At 42.8% G+C, this 20,121-nt stretch overlaps 2 protein-coding genes across 5 annotated transcripts in view; one reads left to right on the top strand and one right to left on the bottom strand.

The window, feature by feature from the left end:
* aifm1 (apoptosis inducing factor mitochondrion associated 1) overlaps window positions 1-17,315 on the bottom strand; it is a 35,864-nt gene extending 18,549 nt beyond the window's left edge. For 2 of the 4 annotated variants that reach the window (XM_017721876.2, XM_017721879.2), the window contains exons 1-4: window positions 17,185-17,315; window positions 15,595-15,725; window positions 7,505-7,628; window positions 6,260-6,286 (exon numbers count right to left, since the gene is read on the bottom strand). In XM_017721876.2, coding sequence (XP_017577365.1) covers window positions 6,260-6,286; window positions 7,505-7,628; window positions 15,595-15,725; window positions 17,185-17,284 — 382 coding nt within the window. In that variant the 5' untranslated portion in view covers window positions 17,285-17,315. The remainder of the gene's footprint in view (window positions 1-6,259; window positions 6,287-7,504; window positions 7,629-15,594; window positions 15,726-17,184) is intronic. The other 2 variants (XM_017721877.2, XM_017721880.2) reach the window with 1 other exon arrangement.
* tnfsf10l4 (tumor necrosis factor (ligand) superfamily, member 10 like 4) overlaps window positions 17,226-20,121 on the top strand; it is a 19,476-nt gene continuing 16,580 nt past the window's right edge. The window contains exon 1 of the mRNA XM_037533419.1: window positions 17,226-17,495. Coding sequence (XP_037389316.1) covers window positions 17,477-17,495 — 19 coding nt within the window. The 5' untranslated portion in view covers window positions 17,226-17,476. The remainder of the gene's footprint in view (window positions 17,496-20,121) is intronic.

Genomic DNA, 20,121 nt, shown 5'->3' with positions numbered 1-20,121 from the left:
GTTGAACAATGTGTTGTACATGATTCTTTACAGAACCGAATAAAAAGGGTTCTCTTTGGCACCAAAAAAGTTCCTCTATTGTTACTAGACATCGTAAATAAAGGGCTCTTATATTGTTACAAGACATCGTAAATAAAGGGCTCTTATATCGTTACAAGACATCGTAAATAAAGGGCTCTTATACTGTTACAAGACATCGTAAATAAAGAGCTCTTATATCGTTACAAGCTCCACATCGTAAATAAAGGGCTCTTATATCGTTACAAGACATCGTAAATAAAGGGCTCTTATACTGTTACAAGACATCGTAAATAAAGGGCTCTTATATCGTTACAAGCTCCACATCGTAAATAAAGGGCTCTTATATTGTTACAAGCTCCACATCGTAAATAAAGGGCTCTTATATCGTTACAAGACATCGTAAATAAAGGGCTCTTATATCGTTACAAGCTCCACATCGTAAATAAAGGGCTCTTATATCGTTACAAGACATCGTAAATAAAGGGCTCTTATATTGTTACAAGCTCCACATCGTAAATAAAGGGCTCTTATATCGTTACAAGACATCGTAAATAAAGGGCTCTTATATTGTTACAAGCTCCACATCGTAAAAAAAGGGCTCTTATATCGTTACAAGACATCGTAAATAAAGGACTCTTATATTGTTACAAGCTCCACATCGTAAATAAAGGGCTCTTATATCGTTACAAGCTCCACATCGTAAATAAAGGGCTCTTATATCGTTACAAGACATCGTAAATAAAGGGCTCTTATATTGTTACAAGACATCGTAAATAAAGGGCTCTTATATTGTTACAAGCTCCACATCGTAAATAAAGGGCTCTTATATTGTTACAAGCTCCACATCGTAAATAAAGGGCTCTTATATCGTTACAAGACATCGTAAATAAAGGGCTCTTATATCGTTACAAGCTCCACATCGTAAATAAAGAGCTCTTATATCGTTACAAGACATCGTAAATAAAGGGCTCTTATATCGTTACAAGCTCCACATCGTAAATAAAGGGCTCTTATATCGTTACAAGCTCCACATCGTAAATAAAGGGCTCTTATATCGTTACAAGACATCGTAAATAAAGGGCTCTTACATTGTTACAAGCTCCACATCGTAAATAAAGGGCTCTTATATTGTTACAAGCTCCACATCGTAAATAAAGGGCTCTTATATCGTTACAAGACATCGTAAATAAAGGGCTCTTATATCGTTACAAGCTCCACATCGTAAATAAAGAGCTCTTATATCGTTACAAGACATCGTAAATAAAGGGCTCTTATATCGTTACAAGCTCCACATCGTAAATAAAGGGCTCTTATATCGTTACAAGCTCCACATCGTAAATAAAGGGCTCTTATATCGTTACAAGACATCGTAAATAAAGGGCTCTTATATTGTTACAAGCTCCACATCGTAAATAAAGGGCTCTTATATCGTTACAAGACATCGTAAATAAAGGGCTCTTATATCGTTACAAGCTCCACATCGTAAATAAAGAGCTCTTATATCGTTACAAGACATCGTAAATAAAGGGCTCTTATATTGTTACAAGCTCCACATCGTAAATAAAGGGCTCTTATATCGTTACAAGCTCCACATCGTAAATAAAGGGCTCTTATATCGTTACAAGCTCCACATCGTAAATAAAGAGCTCTTATATCGTTACAAGCTCCACATCGTAAATAAAGGGCTCTTATATCGTTACAAGCTCCACATCGTAAATAAAGGGCTCTTATATCGTTACAAGCTCCACATCGTAAATAAAGGGCTCTTATATCGTTACAAGACATCGTAAATAAAGGGCTCTTATATCGTTACAAGACATCGTAAATAAAGGGCTCTTATATTGTTACAAGACATCGTAAATAAAGGGCTCTTATATTGTTACAAGACATCGTAAATAAAGGGCTCTTATATTGTTACAAGCTCCACATCGTAAAAGGGCTCTTATATCGTTACAAGCTCCACATCGTAAATAAAGGGCTCTTATATCGTTACAAGCTCCACATCGTAAATAAAGGGCTCTTATATCGTTACAAGCTCCACATCGTAAATAAAGAGCTCTTATATTGTTACAAGCTCCACATCGTAAATAAAGGGCTCTTATATCGTTACAAGCTCCCCATCGTAAATAAAGGGCTCTTATATTGTTACTAGACATCATAAATAAAGGGCTCTTATATTGTTACTAGACATCGTAAATAAAGAGCTCTTATATTGTTACAAGCCTCACATCGTAAATAAAGGGCTCTTATATTGTTACAAGACATCGTAAATAAAGGGCTCTTATATCGTTACAAGCTCCACATCGTAAATAAAGGGCTCTTATATCGTTACAAGCTCCACATCGTAAATAAAGGGCTCTTATATCGTTACAAGCTCCACATCGTAAATAAAGGGCTCTTATATCGTTACAAGCTCCACATCGTAAATAAAGAGCTCTTATATCGTTACAAGCTCCACATCGTAAATAAAGAGCTCTTATATCGTTACAAGCTCCACATCGTAAATAAAGAGCTCTTATATTGTTACAAGACATCGTAAATAAAGGGCTCTTATATCGTTACAAGCTCCACATCGTAAATAAAGGGCTCTTATATCGTTACAAGCTCCACATCGTAAATAAAGAGCTCTTATATCGTTACAAGCTCCACATCGTAAATAAAGAGCTCTTATATTGTTACAAGACATCGTAAATAAAGGGCTCTTATATCGTTACAAGCTCCACATCGTAAATAAAGAGCTCTTATATCGTTACAAGCTCCACATCGTAAATAAAGAGCTCTTATATCGTTACAAGCTCCACATCGTAAATAAAGAGCTCTTATATTGTTACAAGACATCGTAAATAAAGGGCTCTTATATCGTTACAAGCTCCACATCGTAAATAAAGGGCTCTTATATCGTTACAAGCTCCACATCGTAAATAAAGAGCTCTTATATCGTTACAAGCTCCACATCGTAAATAAAGGGCTCTTATATCGTTACAAGCTCCCCATCGTGAATAAAGAGCTCTTATATCGTTACAAGCTCCACATCGTAAATAAAGAGCTCTTATATCGTTACAAGACATCGTAAATAAAGGACTCTTATATTGTTACAAGCTCCACATCGTAAATAAAGGGCTCTTATATCGTTACAAGCTCCACATCGTAAATAAAGGGCTCTTATATCGTTACAAGCTCCACATCGTAAATAAAGGGCTCTTATATCGTTACAAGCTCCACATCGTAAATAAAGGGCTCTTATATTGTTACAAGACATCGTAAATAAAGGGCTCTTATATCGTTACAAGCTCCACATCGTAAATAAAGGGCTCTTATATTGTTACAAGACATCGTAAATAAAGGGCTCTTATATCGTTACAAGCTCCACATCGTAAATAAAGGGCTCTTATATCGTTACAAGACATCGTAAATAAAGGGCTCTTATATCGTTACAAGCTCCACATCGTAAATAAAGGGCTCTTATATCGTTACAAGCTCCACATCGTAAATAAAGGGCTCTTATATCGTTACAAGCTCCACATCGTAAATAAAGGGCTCTTATATTGTTACAAGACATCGTAAATAAAGGGCTCTTATATTGTTACAAGCTCCACATCGTAAATAAAGGGCTCTTATATCGTTACAAGCTCCACATCGTAAATAAAGGGCTCTTATATTGTTACAAGACATCGTAAATAAAGGGCTCTTATATCGTTACAAGCTCCACATCGTAAATAAAGGGCTCTTATATCGTTACAAGCTCCACATCGTAAATAAAGGGCTCTTATATCGTTACAAGCTCCACATCGTAAATAAAGGGCTCTTATATTGTTACAAGCTCCACATCGTAAATAAAGGGCTCTTATATCGTTACAAGCTCCACATCGTAAATAAAGGGCTCTTATATTGTTACAAGCTCCACATCGTAAATAAAGGGCTCTTATATCGTTACAAGACATCGTAAATAAAGGGCTCTTATATCGTTACAAGACATCGTAAATAAAGGGCTCTTATATTGTTACAAGACATCGTAAATAAAGGGCTCTTATATTGTTACAAGCTCCACATCGTAAAAAAGGGCTCTTATATCGTTACAAGCTCCACATCGTAAATAAAGGGCTCTTATATCGTTACAAGCTCCACATCGTAAATAAAGGATCCAAACACAACCGTATTTAACACATTCTGTATCAGTCCAAAGAACGCTTTGGCCTTTAATCATGCAAAGGGCTCTGTGACCTCTCATGGTTCTATATAGAACCATTTTCTTTATTAGAGAGGGCTTGAAGAACAACCATTTTTAAGGGTGTACAGTTAAACGGTGTATTACTGAGACTGTAAGACTGATATGTAAATGAGCTCTATTCTGATTAGCTGTCCTGTATTGTGCAATGGTCAGAAAGCAGTCCTGGCTGAAGGGCAGGGCTAAACTGCTGTAGGCTGAAGAGGTGGTTATATCTATATATATATATATATATATATATATAGGCTGCTGTCTGAACAAACCAGTAATTTTTGGAAAATTACGGAAAAAACCTACTCCACTTTTAATGCAAGTCAATGGAACCAGAATGTTTTTCCAAGTCATTTTGGGTTCTTTCTTTTAGTGCTTTTAAAAACTGAAAAACGTCAAAAGTGGAGACACGAGATTTTGTTCCGACAGCAGCAACATGTAAAAGAGTTTTCATGACACGGTTACAGCTTAGTTTCTATATGAGGACTGAACAAACTGGGGAGTGAAACCAGTCTGTAAAAGTCTCAGACTCACAGCCCAGTTCTGCAGTGTTAGAAGACCTCACAGCCCAGTTCTGCAGTGTCAGAAGACCTCACAGCCCAGTTCTGCTGTGTTAGAAGACCTCACAGCCCAGTTCTGCAGTGTTAGAAGACCTCACAGCCCAGTTCTGCAGTGTCAGAAGACCTCACAGCCCAGTTCTGCAGTGTTAGAAGACCTCACAGCCCAGTTCTGCAGTGTTAGAAGACCTCACAGCCCAGTTCTGCAGTGTTAGAAGACCTCACAGCCCAGTTCTGCAGTGTTAGAAGACCTCACAGCCCAGTTCTGCTGTGTTAGAAGACCTCACAGCCCAGTTCTGCAGTGTCAGAAGACCTCACAGCCCAGTTCTGCAGTGTCAGAAGACCTCACAGCCCAGTTCTGCTGTGTTAGAAGACCTCACAGCCCAGTTCTGCAGTGTTAGAAGACCTCACAGCCCAGTTCTGCAGTGTTAGAAGACCTCACAGCCCAGTTCTGCAGTGTCAGAAGACCTCACAGCCCAGTTCTGCAGTGTTAGAAGACCTCACAGCCCAGTTCTGCAGTGTTAGAAGACCTCACAGCCCAGTTCTGCAGTGTTAGAAGACCTCACAGCCCAGTTCTGCAGTGTTAGAAGACCTCACAGCCCAGTTCTGCAGTGTCAGAAGACCTCACAGCCCAGTTCTGCAGTGTTAGAAGACCTCACAGCCCAGTTCTGCAGTGTTAGAAGACCTCACAGCCCAGTTCTGCAGTGTTAGAAGACCTCACAGCCCAGTTCTGCAGTGTTAGAAGACCTCACAGCCCAGTTCTGCAGTGTTAGAAGACCTCACAGCCCAGTTCTGCTGTGTTAGAAGACCTCACAGCCCAGTTCTGCAGTGTTAGAAGACCTCACAGCCCAGTTCTGCTGTGTTAGAAGACCTCACAGCCCAGTTCTGCAGTGTTAGAAGACCTCACAGCCCAGTTCTGCAGTGTTAGAAGACCTCACAGCCCAGTTCTGCAGTGTCAGAAGACCTCACAGCCCAGTTCTGCAGTGTTAGAAGACCTCACAGCCCAGTTCTGCAGTGTTAGAAGACCTCACAGCCCAGTTCTGCAGTGTTAGAAGACCTCACAGCCCAGTTCTGCAGTGTTAGAAGACCTCACAGCCCAGTTCTGCAGTGTTAGAAGACCTCACAGCCCAGTTCTGCAGTGTTAGAAGACCTCACAGCCCAGTTCTGCAGTGTTAGAAGACCTCACAGCCCAGTTCTGCAGTGTTAGAAGACCTCACAGCCCAGTTCTGCTGTGTTAGAAGACCTCACAGCCCAGTTCTGCAGTGTTAGACGACCTCACAGCCCAGTTCTGCTGTGTTAGAAGACCTCACAGCCCAGTTCTGCAGTGTTAGAAGACCTCACAGCCATAGGGCTCTTGAAGGCCAAATGGATCTGGGCGAGCACTCTGTGGGTTTTGCCTGGACTCGTGTGGGTTCAAGCACTAACAGAGGGAAAGGATGTGTAGTGCTGGATAAAAATAACTCACCTTTTGTGGATTCCGACGCTGCTTCTGCTGTATGAACAGATAATAACGGTACAGAATTACATCATTGAAATGAAAGGATTACACATTACTACCTGCACGTAAAGCCAGATTCACAGGCATGCAGGCTACCTTCAGCTTTAATGCTGCAGTGGTTTGAAATGAACAAAAACCTCGGCGTTCAAATTAGTTCCACCTGAACCATTCGCTGCATTAACTCCAATCTAGCTCCATAATACCACAGCCAAAAGGCCAAATAACGACCACAACCCTTTCACGTCCAGCTGCTAAATTTGGTATAAACATTTTCTGTAGTTATACTCTGAGTAAACATCGCTCAGCCTCAATTTGGATTTCTCACTTTCATTCAAATCAATTCTGGCTGGTGGATCTACTGGTTTGTGACTAAACGGCTCAGTTAATGATAACTTATGTGATAACAGTAAATTATAATAATCAATGCAATATTGGGCCAGAATATTCAAATGAGCCCTCTAACCCATACAGTGTGCCATGACTATCCTGACCAATCACTGTTCCGATGAGCTTATGGGGGTATTTGAATCAACGCATTCACATTCCAACAAAAGTCAATTATTTTGGTCAGACTAATTGGCAATAGTGTCATATTCTTAAAGGGGAACTTTTAAATGTAATTAAATGTAAATGTAAACAAAGTCATTCAAAGGGATCTGATCAGAACAGTTCACAGTGGCGATGATGGGAACCAGACATCTGAAGAGCTCCTGCACAAAAGGTTAGTATATGAAGTGGTTAGATACAGGCTGCCTGATGTCTGATACACTGTTATATGATGGCTTTGTGATGAGATTTTGGCTAGAAATGTATTTTAATGCATTTGTTTCAATTCAGAAATGATGGGGAGGTACACGCATGGTGTTGTGAGGCAAAATAGTCCCTAAAAATGTTTTTTCCCAGATTTATCAGTTTTTACCCTCATCATTACATAGAAATACTCAAAAGACACATGTAGGTTCAGCAGATACAACAGCTACATTTGGGTTGTAGTCATACTGACCCCTGGTTCCTATCACAACCACTGTAAAGAAATCTGAGTCTATGTTTCTCGACACCATAAGCCATTTGTCATCAAAACATTCTGAATGACTGTTTATATCCGAGGGAATGAATTAGTAAGAAACTTTGAGTGAACAGTTTCGACCCAGCTGGAGGGGAGTCTGACACACTGCAGAGGCTCTACAGCAGGGCCTTTTCTCAGTGCCTCACCTGCCGCCTCTGGCTGCGTTTTCACAGGAGCGTCCGGCTGTGCCGCTGGACTGCCGAGTCTGCTGCTGATCTGTGTGACTCGCTCCTCGTACCTCGCCTTATCTCCTGATACGGTTCGATACACCTGCAACACAAACAAAGCACACAGAACTGGTGATACTCAACACTAAAATCAAGATATGCACTAAGGGTGGGCAATAAGGCAGAAGAATACAGCATCATGATTCTCGATAATTTCACAACATGCAACACAATATTTCGGTTTTCTGACGTGTGTTGGGACAAAAAAATAAGCTGGAACTGTGAAAATATACCAGCAAAACAGCAAAGCTGCATTTAAAAAGGCAGATGTAAGTCATTCAGAGCGGTCTGATGTGAAATATGCAGTTAGAGAGAGACTCAGATATCACGATGACGATGACAGGAACCAGGGCTACGTTCACATTAACAGGCTCAAATCTGATCTTTTGCCCTGATGTGACTCAGATCTGATGTTTTCCAGGCTGTGTGGACACAAATCTGATCTTTTGCCCTGATGTGACTCAGATCTGATGTTTTCCGGTCTGTGTGGACACAAATCTGATCTTTTGCCCTGATGTGACTCAGATCTGATGTTTTCCGGTCTGTGTGGACACAAATCTGATCTTTACCCTGATGTGACTCAGATCTGATGTTTTCCGGTCTGTGTGGACACAAATCTGATCTTCTGCCCTGATGTGACTCAGATCTGGTGTTTTCAGGGCTGTGTGGACACAAATCTGATCTTTTGCCCTGATGTGACTCAGATCTGATGTTTTCCAGGCTGTGTGGACACAAATCTGATCTTTTGCCCTGATGTGACTCAGATCTGATGTTTTCCAGGCTGTGTGGACACAAATCTGATCTTTTGCCCTGATGTGACTCAGATCTGATGTTTTCCGGTCTGTGTGGACACAAATCTGATCTTTTGCCCTGATGTGACTCAGATCTGATGTTTTCCAGGCTGTGTGGACACAAATCTGATCTTTTGCCCTGATGTGACTCAGATCTGATGTTTTCCAGGCTGTGTGGACACAAATCTGATCTTTTGCCCTAATGTGACTCAGATCTGATGTTTTCCAGGCTGTGTGGACACAAATCTGATCTTTTGCCCTGATGTGACTCAGATCTGATGTTTTCCGGTCTGTGTGGACACAAATCTGATCTTTTGCCCTGATGTGACTCAGATCTGATGTTTTCCAGGCTGTGTGGACACAAATCTGATCTTTTGCCCTGATGTGACTCAGATCTGATGTTTTCCAGGCTGTGTGGACACAAATCTGATCTTTTGCCCTAATGTGACTCAGATCTGATGTTTTCCAGGCTGTGTGGACACAAATCTGATCTTTTGCCCTGATGTGACTCAGATCTGATGTTTTCCGGTCTGTGTGGACACAAATCTGATCTTTTGCCCTGATGTGACTCAGATCTGATGTTTTCCGGTCTGTGTGGACACAAATCTGATATTTACCCTGATGTGACTCAGATCTGATGTTTTCAGGGCTGTGTGGACACAAATCTGATCTTTACCCTGATGTGACTCAGATCTGATGTTTTCAGGGCTGTGTGGACACAAATCTGATCTTCTGCCCTGATGTGACTCAGATCTGATGTTTTCAGGGCTGTGTGGACACAAATCTGATCTTTTGCCCTGATGTGACTCAGATCTGATGTTTTCCAGGCTGTGTGGACACAAATCTGATCTTTTGCCCTGATGTGACTCAGATCTGATGTTTTCCGGTCTGTGTGGACACAAATCTGATCTTTTGCCCTGATGTGACTCAGATCTGATGTTTTCCGGTCTGTGTGGACACAAATCTGATCTTTACCCTGATGTGACTCAGATCTGATGTTTTCCGGTCTGTGTGGACACAAATCTGATCTTCTGCCCTGATGTGACTCAGATCTGGTGTTTTCAGGGCTGTGTGGACACAAATCTGATCTTTTGCCCTGATGTGACTCAGATCTGATGTTTTCCAGGCTGTGTGGACACAAATCTGATCTTTTGCCCTGATGTGACTCAGATCTGATGTTTTCCAGGCTGTGTGGACACAAATCTGATCTTTTGCCCTGATGTGACTCAGATCTGATGTTTTCCGGTCTGTGTGGACACAAATCTGATCTTTTGCCCTGATGTGACTCAGATCTGATGTTTTCCAGGCTGTGTGGACACAAATCTGATCTTTTGCCCTGATGTGACTCAGATCTGATGTTTTCCAGGCTGTGTGGACACAAATCTGATCTTTTGCCCTAATGTGACTCAGATCTGATGTTTTCCAGGCTGTGTGGACACAAATCTGATCTTTTGCCCTGATGTGACTCAGATCTGATGTTTTCCGGTCTGTGTGGACACAAATCTGATCTTTTGCCCTGATGTGACTCAGATCTGATGTTTTCCAGGCTGTGTGGACACAAATCTGATCTTTTGCCCTGATGTGACTCAGATCTGATGTTTTCCAGGCTGTGTGGACACAAATCTGATCTTTTGCCCTAATGTGACTCAGATCTGATGTTTTCCAGGCTGTGTGGACACAAATCTGATCTTTTGCCCTGATGTGACTCAGATCTGATGTTTTCCGGTCTGTGTGGACACAAATCTGATCTTTTGCCCTGATGTGACTCAGATCTGATGTTTTCCGGTCTGTGTGGACACAAATCTGATATTTACCCTGATGTGACTCAGATCTGATGTTTTCAGGGCTGTGTGGACACAAATCTGATCTTTACCCTGATGTGACTCAGATCTGATGTTTTCAGGGCTGTGTGGACACAAATCTGATCTTCTGCCCTGATGTGACTCAGATCTGATGTTTTCAGGGCTGTGTGGACACAAATCTGATCTTTTGCCCTGATGTGACTCAGATCTGATGTTTTCCAGGCTGTGTGGACACAAATCTGATCTTTTGCCCTGATGTGACTCAGATCTGATGTTTTCCAGGCTGTGTGGACACAAATCTGATCTTTTGCCCTAATGTGACTCAGATCTGATGTTTTCCGGTCTGTGTGGACACAAATCTGATCTTTTGCCCTGATGTGACTCAGATCTGATGTTTTCCGGTCTGTGTGGACACAAATCTGATCTTTTGCCCTGATGTGACTCAGATCTGATGTTTTCCGGTCTGTGTGGACACAAATCTGATCTTTTGCCCTGATGTGACTCAGATCTGATGTTTTCCGGTCTGTGTGGACACAAATCTGATCTTTTGCCCTGATGTGACTCAGATCTGATGTTTTCCGGTCTGTGTGGACACAAATCTGATCTTTACCCTGATGTGACTCAGATCTGATGTTTTCCGGTCTGTGTGGACACAAATCTGATCTTCTGCCCTGATGTGACTCAGATCTGGTGTTTTCAGGGCTGTGTGGACACAAATCTGATCTTTTGCCCTGATGTGACTCAGATCTGATGTTTTCCAGGCTGTGTGGACACAAATCTGATCTTTTGCCCTGATGTGACTCAGATCTGATGTTTTCCAGGCTGTGTGGACACAAATCTGATCTTTTGCCCTGATGTGACTCAGATCTGATGTTTTCCAGGCTGTGTGGACACAAATCTGATCTTTTGCCCTGATGTGACTCAGATCTGATGTTTTCCAGGCTGTGTGGACACAAATCTGATCTTTTGCCCTGATGTGACTCAGATCTGATGTTTTCCAGGCTGTGTGGACACAAATCTGATATTTTGCCCTAATGTGACTCAGATCTGATGTTTTCCAGGCTGTGTGGACACAAATCTGATCTTTTGCCCTGATGTGACTCAGATCTGATGTTTTCCGGTCTGTGTGGACACAAATCTGATCTTTTGCCCTGATGTGACTCAGATCTGATGTTTTCCGGTCTGTGTGGACACAAATCTGATCTTTACCCTGATGTGACTCAGATCTGATGTTTTCCAGGCTGTGTGGACACAAATCTGATATTTTGCCCTAATGTGACTCAGATCTGATGTTTTCCAGGCTGTGTGGACACAAATCTGATCTTTTGCCCTGATGTGACTCAGATCTGATGTTTTCCGGTCTGTGTGGACACAAATCTGATCTTTACCCTGATGTGACTCAGATCTGATGTTTTCAGGGCTGTGTGGACACAAATCTGATCTTTACCCTGATGTGACTCAGATCTGATGTTTTCAGGGCTGTGTGGACACAAATCTGATCTTCTGCCCTGATGTGACTCAGATCTGATGTTTTCAGGGCTGTGTGGACACAAATCTGATCTTTTGCCCTGATGTGACTCAGATCTGATGTTTTCCAGGCTGTGTGGACACAAATCTGATCTTTTGCCCTGATGTGACTCAGATCTGATGTTTTCCAGGCTGTGTGGACACAAATCTGATCTTTTGCCCTAATGTGACTCAGATCTGATGTTTTCCAGGCTGTGTGGACACAAATCTGATCTTTTGCCCTGATGTGACTCAGATCTGATGTTTTCCGGTCTGTGTGGACACAAATCTGATCTTTTGCCCTGATGTGACTCAGATCTGATGTTTTCCAGGCTGTGTGGACACAAATCTGATCTTTTGCCCTGATGTGACTCAGATCTGATGTTTTCCAGGCTGTGTGGACACAAATCTGATATTTTGCCCTAATGTGACTCAGATCTGATGTTTTCCAGGCTGTGTGGACACAAATCTGATCTTTTGCCCTGATGTGACTCAGATCTGATGTTTTCCGGTCTGTGTGGACACAAATCTGATCTTTTGCCCTGATGTGACTCAGATCTGATGTTTTCCGGTCTGTGTGGACACAAATCTGATCTTTACCCTGATGTGACTCAGATCTGATGTTTTCCAGGCTGTGTGGACACAAATCTGATATTTTGCCCTAATGTGACTCAGATCTGATGTTTTCCAGGCTGTGTGGACACAAATCTGATCTTTTGCCCTGATGTGACTCAGATCTGATGTTTTCCGGTCTGTGTGGACACAAATCTGATCTTTACCCTGATGTGACTCAGATCTGATGTTTTCAGGGCTGTGTGGACACAAATCTGATCTTTACCCTGATGTGACTCAGATCTGATGTTTTCAGGGCTGTGTGGACACAAATCTGATCTTCTGCCCTGATGTGACTCAGATCTGATGTTTTCAGGGCTGTGTGGACACAAATCTGATCTTTTGCCCTGATGTGACTCAGATCTGATGTTTTCCAGGCTGTGTGGACACAAATCTGATCTTTTGCCCTGATGTGACTCAGATCTGATGTTTTCCAGGCTGTGTGGACACAAATCTGATCTTTTGCCCTAATGTGACTCAGATCTGATGTTTTCCAGGCTGTGTGGACACAAATCTGATCTTTTGCCCTGATGTGACTCAGATCTGATGTTTTCCGGTCTGTGTGGACACAAATCTGATCTTTTGCCCTGATGTGACTCAGATCTGATGTTTTCCAGGCTGTGTGGACACAAATCTGATCTTTTGCCCTGATGTGACTCAGATCTGATGTTTTCCAGGCTGTGTGGACACAAATCTGATCTTTTGCCCTAATGTGACTCAGATCTGATGTTTTCCAGGCTGTGTGGACACAAATCTGATCTTTTGCCCTGATGTGACTCAGATCTGATGTTTTCCGGTCTGTGTGGACACAAATCTGATCTTTTGCCCTGATGTGACTCAGATCTGATGTTTTCCGGTCTGTGTGGACACAAATCTGATATTTACCCTGATGTGACTCAGATCTGATGTTTTCAGGGCTGTGTGGACACAAATCTGATCTTTACCCTGATGTGACTCAGATCTGATGTTTTCAGGGCTGTGTGGACACAAATCTGATCTTCTGCCCTGATGTGACTCAGATCTGATGTTTTCAGGGCTGTGTGGACACAAATCTGATCTTTTGCCCTGATGTGACTCAGATCTGATGTTTTCCAGGCTGTGTGGACACAAATCTGATCTTTTGCCCTGATGTGACTCAGATCTGATGTTTTCCAGGCTGTGTGGACACAAATCTGATCTTTACCCTGATGTGACTCAGATCTGATGTTTTCCAGGCTGTGTGGACACAAATCTGATCTTTTCAAATCCGATCTGAGCCACTTTCATATACGTGATCCTAGATCGGATACGTATCCGATTCATGTCCATGTGACCTTAATGTCACGCTCAGATCGGAATTCATGTGCTTTTTCTCCATCATTCAGCGTTACCATGGCAACAGTGCCGAACAGACGTTAAAGCCTGTAAACGGTGGAAAAGCAGCTCATCTCACCTTTTTCTCCTCCATCTGGCTCTAATAATGAAGCTGAGAGCTGATCAGAGTTAATGATCTTCTCAGCGAAGCTCGTTCTGCTCGTTAGTTTGTGCTGATGTTGCAGTGATTCAGTCACGTGACGTCACTGAGTAGGAGGAGCTCATGAGGGTCAGTTCAGGAGCCGGTTCATCACATTGAGGACAGATGGGTCTCTTACCTAAACCAGTGTGAAGAATCCTGTCAGAGATCAGACTTGAGCACAAAATCAGATCTGAGGCTGGTAATGTGACGTACCTCAGGCGTCTGAAGAGTTTAAAGCCTCTGAAATCTCCCCACTGAACCTTATTACATGAAATGGTTATGAATTCAAGTTTTTTTGAGATGATGGAATAATGCATTGATATTCAATAGGCTGCCGGTCACTATGCAGTTTATACAGTGCGGTATGTAACCTCTATACGTACCCTAACAAGTCTATTTTTTCATGAGACCGTTGTTTATAAACCTTTACTTTCTGTATTTGCTTTCGTCCCAATATAAAAATAAAAACAGTGACCATTTACTGAAATTACAGTCACTCATTCACAGACCCACTACTGGAGCTACTGAAATAGGACGGGCTAAATACAGTGCAGCCCACAGCCTATAAGCCACATCCCTCCCAATGCAAAGCTACAATCAGCAGAGTTTAGGAGACACAGCAGACAAGCCGCCTGTCTACAGAGTCAGGAACGCTGCCTGTGCCTTGCACAAATTCGTCCATAAGCTGATTTTGACCTCAATAACGTGCCAGTCCATCTAATACGCGGTCACTACTGGAACAAAACAAAAGAGCATTCTATTCCTTTTCTGAGAGAAAAGTCCAAACCTGACCTTGTTGCCGTTTAACCTCACCAAGGCGAAAATTTACTGCCTAATGGTTAAAAACGGCAGTGAAACGGCTTCAGTCAAACCACAGTAAGTGTGCATCAGTGCTGACGGCTGGTTTTAGGTTGAGCAATGCGAGGATATTTATTGTTACTGCTACCGATGCATCAATATCCATATCGCTTCAGTAAATACTGGCACCTGAAGGCCCAGTGAACACAGTGTAAATCAGGGATGCGTGTTCAGTTTTTTGGTCCAGTCCAACTCCTTTACAGCCACACTGGGCTGAATAAACAGACAACACACTGGCACATTCACAGAACTCTTTATTAGCCAAACCTGCAATAGGGGCTATATTCTTTGCTCCTTAATCGACCAAAACAGCGTTTCCATTATTTTTAAGCTGCATTTGAGACCTAAAAATCAAGCTGGACCTTCTGAGCCTGTGTCTGAGCCCAGGGGACGCCTCTCCGCCGACACCTCTGATTTTAAATGATTATTTCAGGCTTTACAGGGCGACTCACAGCAGCACACACTCACAGTTTATCTTCTGCATATCGTAGCCTGTTTGTATTCTCCTCACTCAGTAATGCTACTTATTTTTAAAAACTTACACAGTGCAGGTTAAAGGCAGCTTTACTGTAGGGTGCTGTTAATAAGGCTACATGACCCTGACATAAGGTGGTCAGTACAACTGACATAACCCTACATCACTGTTTATACAGGCTTGCTCTAATAAGTGTCACTTGCTATAAAGATTACATGTGCCAATTTTGATCAAAGTCATTATTAAAGCTGACAAAAACGAAATATCGTGATGCAAATCGTGTGTTGTGAAAAGGTCTTTAAGTATCGTGATGCCACATTTTTGCCAAATCGCCCATCCGAACTAGTACCATGACCAAACGGCACACTGGGGTTGGGTGATATGATGATATGTTATAAATATCATGATAAATTACAGCACTTTTCCCCTATTGCCCAACCTATAGTGAACAGTGTAACGTCTGTACTCACATAGACTCCGCCTCCTAAACATGCAGCTCCAACCAGAACTAAGTAAATGGCGTTTTCTCCACCTCCTCCTGTTGGCCCTGAGGACATGTGGGCTTGCTGGACAAGCGGTGGCCTCCTCTCATGTCTGAACACTGCAAAGTGAATCGATAAACCATTTAATTAATCATTTTAACAGAACGAATGAACTAAAACTCATTTTGAACCAGAGGAGTATGTAAGAGTGTGATGGGGAAATTCAGCATCTTCAACAGAAACCGACTAGTGCCGTCAAAGTTTAAGCACTAAATTATAATTAAAAAAAGAAGTTTTCAAATTTCAAAAAAAGTTTGCATGAGTACAAGTTGATCCACCGACTGTATACATGAGAAACACTGATTAGCTCATTAATAACAATTAAAAAAACCGTCCATCTGCATCCGAAAAATCAAAGGACATGCGAATTCTAAATTTAATACATAAAAGACGTATTAAAGCCGTAATACCTCAGATAAACTCCTGGTTTCACACAGGACACATATGAATGAGTGACACTGATACTGCATTCAAGTCGATCAGTGGGATGTTTAAAACACTCAGCACAGAACAAACACATGCTTTCCTCATTATACCACTTCTTAGAATTACTAGAAGTTTTCTTATTATTATTATAGTCACCCAAGCACCAAGTTTACGGGGTAGGTGTAAAATACTCCCCACTACTGATGGTGGTGCAATAGAGCACCATGGTTTTACATTTTGGCCCATATATCCAGAACTGAGACCCATACATACATACATACATACATACATACATACATACATACATGTGTATATATTTCCCACATAAATGCCTCGCTGAGATATTAAGCTCCTCCCACAAAATTATTTAGATAATTCACAAAATATGTGAAACCTACATTTTCAAACCAGTCTGTTTTTCCAAGTTGTCATTTGAAGTGTATATTTGTAAACAGACAATTCTAAATATCTGTAAATATGCCAGTGGCTGCTTTCAGGCTCCAGTTCAGAAGGTGTTGGGTTCAAATCCCACCTGAGCGGTCACCGCAAAAGGAGGACGTGCAAATCAGTAACAAGAAGCTTGTATCCTAACATCTGTGCAGGAGTGTGAAACTCAGTGATCATGAAAAATGTATGCTTATGATTATGTTATGATTATGACTGCGATGCTTATAAATGACAAAGCCTTATGGAGCCAGTGGTGCTTGGGCCCCGGTGATCGCCGCTCGTGGATCCATGTCTCCGGTCTCGGCAGAACAGACGGCCGCGCTCGCTGTAACCGCCGCAGACCGGCACCACGATGCGCTGCGCGGGGACACAAACCGCGAGGTTTCTGTCAAAACAGGCGCCAGAACGCCGTGTGCCGTTAACTGCAGCACCATTTAAGGTGGACCTGCAGCACCGTTTAAGGTGGAACGCAGAATTCGCGTGAGAAGCTGGCGAACCTGCAGCAAAACAGGACTGCAGAAAATGAGCTTTACGGCAACGGAACGGTCAGAAGAGCTGGTCAAGCTGTCCGGCTGGTGCCTAAGTGAAGCAGAAGGTCAGTCGGTGGGAATGTGAGGGAGCAGCGGAGCTGCTGGAGGAACTTGCCTGCTGCTCTCTTCCCGCCCTGCCGGCACAGAGTTGAGGAGGCCCGGGCCAGCGGGGCCAGCGGAGCCAGCTTATTCCACACTGCTTTACACGTAAACATGCTGGTCCAGACCGACACCAGTTCGACACCAGTTCGACACCAGTTCAGCACCAGAACCTACTCCGCCCGACAGAGACACGCGGCCCTGCTCGGTCCTCCTCCTGCTTAGTAGGGTCACTCCGCTTTCTGCACGACCTTCCGAGTTCCGCTGCAGGCCCCGCCCCCTGCCCGCGTTCATTGGCTGTTGCTCTCATGTGCGACTCGCTCATTGGTTGGTTCTGCTTTCTTTCAGTAGATCTCTTCGCTCATTGGTGGATTGTTTTTTATCGCGGACTTCATGCTTCACACGTATTAGAGGTCAAATGTAAGACTCGTCACTCATTTTTATTAAGTGCTGTATTAAATAGTATAAAATATATTTTGTTTTATTACGTTAATGTGTTTATTTTTTCTCATCTCTCTCCTCTGGCTGTAGCCCGTATGTCCAAAAAAAAAAAAACTAATCTGCTAAATAGTTTTAATAGTTTTGATTTATAAATTTGTCTTAACGTTTCCCATTTTTGTAATAATTTCTTGGTCATATTTTATTGGCTTAGCTACACATTTACTGTTAAAATGTACATTAAATAATAATCAGTGACGCTGCGCTGCCGGTCACCCTCGGTGTTCTGCTCTGTTTTGCTGCAGTCGTGAACTCACAAGTGTACATTTGTGTGTTAAGAACAAAAGAACGCATGACGGCGTCTTTCTGGCGAATTTACAGGTTTTCAGTTTTTCTTGACGCACATTTCCTGCTCTTACATGTTCAGTACAAACTTTCAAATCACACTGAGAGCAAAATGAACCTCTGGCTACAAAACCATGAGCTCGGCCAGAAAAGCTGGTTAGACGTCGCTGCTTGAGCTGATATGAATAAACATCAGTTAATATTAGAGAGAACGCAAATCTGCTCCTGCTGTAAACTGACAACTACTTACTCTGTCTGTCTCTTTCTATCTGTCTTTCTGTCTGTCCATCTATCTGTCTGTCCATCTGTCTGTCCATCTATTTATCTGTCTGTCTGTCTGTCTGTCTGCCTGTCTGTCTGTCCTGCTCTGTATTTTGCTCCCTACAGTGTTCCTGTAGTATTATAGTGTGTGATAATCTAACCCCGTACAGCTCTGAGCGCTGTCTGTCTGTCTGTCTGTCTGTCTGTCTGCCTGTCTGTCCTGCTCTGTATTTTGCTCCCTACAGTGTTCCTGTAGTATTATAGTGTATGATAATCTAACCCCGTACAGCTCTGAGCCCTGTCTGTCTGTCTGTCTGTCTGTCTGTCTGTCTGTCTGTCTGTCTGTCTGTCTGCCTGTCTGTCCTGCTCTGTATTTTGCTCCCTACAGTGTTCCTGTAGTATTATAGTGTATGATAATCTAACCCCGTACAGCTCTGAGCCCTGTCTGTCTGTCTGTCTGTCTGTCTGCCTGTCTGTCCTGCTCTGTATTTTGCTCCCTACAGTGTTCCTGTAGTATTATAGTGTATGATAATCTAACCCCGTACAGCTCTGAGCCCTGTCTGTCTGTCTGTCTGTCTGTCTGTCTGTCTGTCCTGCTCTGTATTTTGCTCCCTACAGTGTTCCTGTAGTATTATAGTGTATGATAATCTAACCCCGTACAGCTCTGAGCGCTGTCTGTCTGTCTGTCTGTCTGTCTGTCTGTCTGTCTGTCTGTCTGTCTGTCTGTCTGTCCTGCTCTGTATTTTGCTCCCTACAGTGTTCCTGTAGTATTATAGTGTGTGATAATCTAACCCCGTACAGCTCTGAGCGCTGTCTGTCTGTCTGTCTGTCTGTCTGTCTGCCTGTCTGTCCTGCTCTGTATTTTGCTCCCTACAGTGTTCCTGTAGTATTATAGTGTATGATAATCTAACCCCGTACAGCTCTGAGCCCTGTCTGTCTGTCTGTCTGTCTGTCTGTCTGTCTGTCTGTCTGTCCTGCTCTGTATTTTGCTCCCTACAGTGTTCCTGTAGTATTATAGTGTATGATAATCTAACCCCGTACAGCTCTGAGCCCTGTCTGTCTGTCTGTCTGTCTGTCTGCCTGTCTGTCCTGCTCTGTATTTTGCTCCCTACAGTGTTCCTGTAGTATTATAGTGTATGATAATCTAACCCCGTACAGCTCTGAGCGCTGTCTGTCTGTCTGTCTGTCTGTCTGTCTGTCTGTCCTGCTCTGTATTTTGCTCCCTACAGTGTTCCTGTAGTATTATAGTGTATGATAATCTAACCCCGTACAGCTCTGAGCCCTGTCTGTCTGTCTGTCTGTCTGTCTGTCTGTCCTGCTCTGTATTTTGCTCCCTACAGTGTTCCTGTAGTATTATAGTGTATGATAATCTAACCCCGTACAGCTCTGAGCGCTGTCTGTCTGTCTGTCTGTCTGTCTGTCTGTCTGTCTGTCTGTCTGTCTGTCCTGCTCTGTATTTTGCTCCCTACAGTGTTCCTGTAGTATTATAGTGTATGATAATCTAACCCCGTACAGCTCTGAGTGCTGTCTGTCTGTCTGTCTGTCTGCCTGTCTGTCCTGCTCTGTATTTTGCTCCCTACAGTGTTCCTGTAGTATTATAGTGTATGATAATCTAACCCCGTACAGCTCTGAGCCCTGTCTGTCTGTCTGTCTGTCTGTCTGCCTGTCTGTCCTGCTCTGTATTTTGCTCCCTACAGTGTTCCTGTAGTATTATAGTGTATGATAATCTAACCCCGTACAGCTCTGAGTGCTGTCTGTCTGTCTGTCTGTCTGCCTGTCTGTCCTGCTCTGTATTTTGCTCCCTACAGTGTTCCTGTAGTATTATAGTGTATGATAATCTAACCCCGTACAGCTCTGAGCCCTGTCTGTCTGTCTGTCTGTCTGTCTGCCTGTCTGTCTGTCCTGCTCT

The sequence above is a fragment of the Pygocentrus nattereri genome, chromosome 23, assembly GCF_015220715.1.
Source record: "Pygocentrus nattereri isolate fPygNat1 chromosome 23, fPygNat1.pri, whole genome shotgun sequence".
NCBI classification, from domain to species: domain Eukaryota; kingdom Metazoa; phylum Chordata; class Actinopteri; order Characiformes; family Serrasalmidae; genus Pygocentrus; species Pygocentrus nattereri.
The sequence above is the reverse complement of the archived record's forward strand: the minus strand, read 5'-3'. Positions and strand labels throughout refer to the sequence as shown.